We start from the raw sequence: 5,889 nt of genomic DNA on the forward strand, positions 1-5,889 counted from the left end.
CCTAAATTAAAATACAATCATGTAAACTGAAATAAAAACATTTTACCCTATCTTTTAGGGTATTTTTTATTATTATTTTTTCCTTTTTTTTTTTTTTTTTTGAAGAACATGCAATTAAAACTTATGGTAGGCCTATAACAAATTAAATTGTGGTTAATTAAAACACACACAATATTTAATTAAATGTATTAAATACATTTACTCTTAATATTTTAGTCCTCCACATTCCTGAATTAAATATTGAATTTAGGTATTTCATCTAAGTGTGTGTGTGTGTGTGTATATATATATATATATATAATGTATGTGTTTGTGTAAGTATTATCTGTTATTATATAGGGGTCCTTTGGATATTATTTTGGACAGAACCACAAAATATACAGGAAGTTATATATTAATATCAATGTGTCTGTGCTCTGTCCCAAACACTGTTGGCTGTATTTATTCCTCTTTTTTCCTTTTCTTAAAGTGTAATTTCACTCAACCTGATAATGCTGATAAAATATCCTATTTAGATTTTTTTTTATGAGATTTCTTCCTGAACACAGACACATGATTTATCTTCAGAATTTCAAGTCGCTGCACAAGACAAATGGTGGTAAAAACATTTTATTCCAGAATGCATTTTCTTTCCTCTAAATGGGACACAATGTATAATAAAATACAACTGCAAAAGTCCCCGAATCAGGGATTTTGAGTGTCAACGTTTTGCAAAACAAAAACCTTAAAACAAAGATAAAAAGGGTAACTGCACAGCTCCTTCATAGAAGCCATATATGTACATCCTGTTGGACATCTCTAACAGGACCGTTTCATTTCTATGAAACACTGAATAGCCTCTTTGAAATCAACCTCTATGTTCCATTTTCTATCATATTTTAATTTCTGATTGTTCCAGATGTTTTTGTCTTATTTTGCCCGTATGTTTATCATCACAGTTTTTAAAAAACTGTCATTATTAATGAATCTGATGTTGTTATATATAGTTACTTCCTGCTATTGATGATCCTTCAGAGGCTCATAATGACCCGTTTAACAAAATGATTTAACAAATAAGCTGCATGGACTTGATCACTCTCACAAACATCTATATACATCTATCACCATCTACACACACACAAATATATTTTTAAAAGAGCAGATTGGTCATTTCAAGGACCAGTCTGAGACACAATCTGACCAAAAGAAATGCTTGAATCCATGTCAAACTAGTCTTCCTCATCATCATCATCATCATCATCATCATCACCAAAAGACAGCAGACTGTTGTTCTTCACCTTCACACCAGCTTTTGACTCTTTCTTATCGCCATCCTCGCTTTTCTTCTTCTTCTTGCTAGAGCTGGCCGTAATGCCTTTGAATTTATCAGAGGAGCGTTTGACAGGCTTCTTAAAGACGATCTTTCCATCAGATGGAGGCTGTTCATCTGGAGAAAATGAAAGCATTTACTTTAATGAATGACTTTATACTCACTGAACACCAGAACATTAAGGGAGACTGGATCGATTTTTTACTTTTCCCATCATAACTCACAGACCTCTACAAATCTACCTGCAAACTTTGTTATAAGAAACATTTATATGCGTCGCAAGAAACTATCATTATCAGACCAGTAACCAGACAGAAATAATATCAAATTTAAAGAAGCCAACTGAAAAATGAAAAATTAAATTGCATATTTGCTCACTGTCTCAAATAAAAGCACATAATAAAACTTGTCTAATAGTAATCATTTATGTTACTGAATAATTTTCTTCAGTGAAAAGACAAATAAAATGGGGATATAAAAAATATCAATTCAATCCGTCACAGTAGTCTATACAATGAGAACAAATTCCCATTGCACAAGCTTTGAGAACAGCCGCCAAGCAATTTAAATATTCAGAATGTGCAATTTCACAGCAAAAGGTCAAAGAGCTTACGTAATTATCTTCTTTCTTTCTTTTCATTTTTATGCAAATAAAAAAGTCTGCCATCTACCACATTCAGTCTGAGCAACACACAACAACTCAGAAAGGAATGTGGAGGCCTAAAATATTTAATACATTTAATTAACAAAATAAATATTTAGATGGAATACCTAAATATGTCAGTGTCGTTAAAAAATTAAACCCTTTCTTATGAATAACATCTTTTAATGTGAACACTGTACCAATATTTATTGTACTCGTTTTATGAAAGAACTAGAGCTATATTATGAAACATTAAAAATAATAAAAAAGTGTGCTTTTATCAATGGAATATATATATATATTTATATTAGGGCTGTCAAACGATTAATCGCGATTAATCGCATCCAAAATAAAAGTTTGTTTTTACATAATATATTTGTGTGTACGGTGTATAATTACTTTCTATATATAAATACACACACATGCATGTATATATTTAAGAAATATTTGCATGTATATACTGTGTATATATATTTATATTATATATATTTATATTATATATAATTTATATTATATATAAATATTTTATATATCAATAACAAATTTTTCTTAAATATATATGCATGTGTGTGTATTTATATAGAGAAAATAATTATACTCCATACACACACATATATTATGTAAACACAAACTTTTATTTTGGATGCGATTAATCGCGATTAATCGTTTGACAGCCCTAAATATATATATATATATATATATATATATATATATATATATATATATGGGGGTCATCATCGAGAATTTACTTAGAATTGCAATAAAGGTTTGGTTTGATCACATTCTTATCTATGAAAGCAACGCACGTACAACGCATTACCTGTGTCTGAGTCTGTGTCCTTTGTGTCTTTTTTGACTTTCAGAACCTCTTCAGCACTCAGATCTCCCTTCTTCAAGACCACGACCTGCGGCATCTCGTCCTCCCGATCACTGTCAGCACTGTCACCATCATCACACTGCGGCATCTGCTGCTTCTGCAACAACAACATTTACTTCATTTCCTACACTAAACAGCAATACAACAGAGGCCGTCTGAAAACCTATGAGCTGCCTATAGACAACATTTAGGAGACATGCGTTCAGATAGCATTTTTACGCTAGCATCTCACTATGTTTTGAGGCATGACCAATGTGACTAACAACACTTACCTTAGTGTCCACTGTCGGCCCTTCTTTATAACCAACATCATTCTTAAATTTCTTCAGAAAAGATGGTTCGGCTGGCTTCACCCATGATACGTTACCCTTTTTACTCATTGTGTTTCAGTTCAAATCAGACCGATAAACTGTAAATGTTTAACATACACTAAACACACAAAAGCCAGGCGTGTGAATTTTGCGTCATCAATAAGTGCCTGTGAATTACCAATCAGCGCGCGCCTTCATGATTTCTTACATTGAGAAGCAAATGTTGCTGGCTAATAACTTTCCACGACATTTATTTTCCTCAAGAGGCGCTTGGCGGCTCAGAAAGCCGAATTCTCCATTGAGCCCCGTTTATATTACGGGGTGTTTTTTTCCCCGATTTGAGACATTTATATACTAAATTGTATAATCGATTAGGTATAGATTTTAATAGCTATTATTTGTTATACAAATGGAAATCCAAAAAAACAATTCCGACAAAGTGATTTTTACAAATCTGTGATTATGCAGTGATCACAAACGATTGTGATTGGTCCATTATGAACAGCATTGAGAAAAGTAACACGCATCACAAGACGCCTACATATTTTTCAACAGTGGTCTAGGTGATAATTTTCACATAAGTAATGACACCTCAACATTAAAAAGCAATTACACGAGGTGAAGATGTAAAATAAGACGTTTTTATTTAGGTCAACAGTGCATGTTTTTTTTTTGTTTTAAGTCCCGCCCATTATTGACAACGTGATTCATGCTGAATGTCACTCTACCTGTTCTACCTATTTCTGTGATGCACAGTAGGAAGTTTCATTATCATTTGATGTCTTAAAATGTTAAAGATGGTGGTAAAGTAGTGGTGTTACCATAGTCAAGTCTGGGTGAGGCAAATTAGGACCGAGCTGGAATTATGTTGCCTGGGGTGTTTTATGCGTTGATCGCGGGGTTTTTGGCAGCTTTAGCATCATCTTCTGCTAAGTTGTCCTTGGGTGCTGATTATCTGAAAGGTGTGTGTGAAACAGGGCTGATCTGGATAGATGGACAGGGAAACACTACAGGAGTTGATACCACAGCTTGTGACTGGGTAAGAAGTGTTCTTCTAATAGATAATAGATATCACCATACTTCCACAGTTGATTGATTTTACACTTTATGAAAAGCCAAAATCTCAAAATTGACAAATGCAAAAAAAAAAAAAAACACTGTAGTTTTTGCCTGTAGTGTCTCACCTTAAATGAACAATGAACATAATGTCATTTTAATGTTGTCATTAATCACAGTTACATATACCTCTGCGGCTGCTTTGTGGTGGTCTTCTGTTCACCTGCAATGCTGTGATGTGGACCTTCTTCGCCAAAGCCCTCCGACACTCGTCTTCCTCTGCCCGGGCCACTGTGACCACCACTGCCTCAAATTTTATCTTCTCTGTAAGATTGCTCAAACCCTCAAGTTCATATTAGAAACTAGTTATTTACTCATTTAATATGCATTGTCTTTTTCCCAGGCTTTCCTTGGACATGTGATCTTTGGCGAAACTCATGCCACGTTGTGGTGGGTTGGCATCGTTTTGACCCTGACAGGGCTTCTTGTCTTGCATGGATCGACTCCTCATGCTCCACAGGAAAATGTGGATAAGAAATATGAGTGACAGAACAACACAAACATTGCCTTATCTAATGCTTGAAGTCAAATCAATCAAGTCAGATGGTGTGTAACTTAAAGGGACACTCCACTTTAAAATGAAAATTCTGTCATCATATACTCACCCTCATGTTGTTTCAATCCTTTATGAATTTCTTTCTTCGGCTGAACAGAAAGGAAGATATTTAGAAGAATATCAGTAATCAGACAGTTTCTGGTCTCATTGACTTCCATAGTATATATTTTTTCCTACTATGGAAGTCAATGAGACCAGAAACTGTGGAGTATCCCTTTAAACCATGTAAAGCTATTGAGCTAATAAGAATTATGCACAACTGTATGATATGTGCTGAATGTTTGTATTTCTGTCATGGGATTGTTTTATAAAATCTTTGTAGTTAATTTATTATTGTGCTTTGTGCATCATGGTAATGTTAATAATGACACGATGCAAAGCCTTGAAATGTGTCTCACTTTGTGCCTACAGTCCTGCCTCAATCATGTAGGTTAATGCATACTTCAGCCGTCAAGGGCACATTATGCAAGTTTATAATAAATTCATTTATACTCTTGGTTACTACTACCTTAAATATGTATGTCATACTGTGTAAATATATAATGCTGATACACAAACACTCTTTATTTCGATATATTTTTGCTGTATATTTGACCAAATACAGCTGTGGATCTCATTTTGTTTCACTGCTAAACTTAATGTTTCTCTGATACATTTTTTTTCAAGTCTTCCAAAGTAAAACCTATTTAAACTTGCACTCCAAGTAGTGAACAGGATGCACAGTCAGATAAATTCATTTTCTTATATTTTTTAATAATCATACATTACACTGTTTTAATTCATATAAATTATATTTGGATTAAATATCACCTGATAAGCAAAATATGCTTTTAAAAAAATCCACATGTATTTTAAAATGAAAAGTTCTTCTATTGTGTGTCATTTTGAGCAAACCACTGACCTAGACTCTATTTTAAACCCAACCACAAAAGCAGCATCTGTTGAGCACAGTTGGCCATTACAATGTGTTCTGCTCAGAAATCACATCTGAAAATTGACTTGGTACTACCAAGTCAGCCATGAGAAACATCAGGTAATGGAAAAAATCCAAAACATAACAAACAACAAGTCCGTAAT

General features: G+C 33.6%; 2 protein-coding genes across 2 annotated transcripts; one reads left to right on the top strand and one right to left on the bottom strand.

Moving 5' to 3' along the window:
* Positions 1–593: 593 nt before the first annotated feature.
* Positions 594–3,428, bottom strand: kiaa1143 (KIAA1143 ortholog). Its single transcript, XM_079895725.1, has 3 exons — positions 3,102–3,428; positions 2,773–2,926; positions 594–1,426 (listed from the first exon to the last, which is right to left on the bottom strand). Exons 1-3 carry the CDS (start codon positions 3,207–3,209, stop codon positions 1,209–1,211), a joined length of 480 nt encoding a protein of 159 aa, XP_079751851.1. The 5' UTR covers positions 3,210–3,428; the 3' UTR covers positions 594–1,208.
* A 413-nt stretch (positions 3,429–3,841) lies between these two features.
* tmem42a (transmembrane protein 42a) lies at positions 3,842–5,391 on the top strand. Its single transcript, XM_079893896.1, has 3 exons — positions 3,842–4,179; positions 4,376–4,522; positions 4,600–5,391. The coding sequence occupies exons 1-3, from the start codon at positions 4,006–4,008 to the stop codon at positions 4,741–4,743; spliced, it is 465 nt and encodes a 154-aa protein (XP_079750022.1). The 5' UTR covers positions 3,842–4,005; the 3' UTR covers positions 4,744–5,391.
* The last annotated feature ends 498 nt before the right edge of the window (positions 5,392–5,889 follow it).

Source organism: Squalius cephalus, assembly GCF_949319135.1.
Source record: "Squalius cephalus genome assembly, chromosome: 15".
Classification (NCBI taxonomy): domain Eukaryota; kingdom Metazoa; phylum Chordata; class Actinopteri; order Cypriniformes; family Leuciscidae; genus Squalius; species Squalius cephalus.

Excerpts from the sequence above, each read along its gene's own strand:
- kiaa1143 (XM_079895725.1), bottom strand. The coding sequence starts at position 3,209 with ATGAGTAAAAAGGGTAACGTATCATGGGTGAAGCCAGCCGAACCATCT. Across the intron at positions 2,927-3,101 it reads GGCCGACAGTGGACACTAAG|AAGCAGCAGATGCCGCAGTG; the intron begins GTAAGTGTTGTT and ends TTGTTGTTGCAG. Across the intron at positions 1,427-2,772 it reads GGACACAGACTCAGACACAG|ATGAACAGCCTCCATCTGAT; the intron begins GTAATGCGTTGT and ends CATTTTCTCCAG.
- tmem42a (XM_079893896.1), top strand. The coding sequence starts at position 4,006 with ATGTTGCCTGGGGTGTTTTATGCGTTGATCGCGGGGTTTTTGGCAGCT. Across the intron at positions 4,180-4,375 it reads ATACCACAGCTTGTGACTGG|TTACATATACCTCTGCGGCT; the intron begins GTAAGAAGTGTT and ends CATTAATCACAG. Across the intron at positions 4,523-4,599 it reads CCTCAAATTTTATCTTCTCT|GCTTTCCTTGGACATGTGAT; the intron begins GTAAGATTGCTC and ends TCTTTTTCCCAG.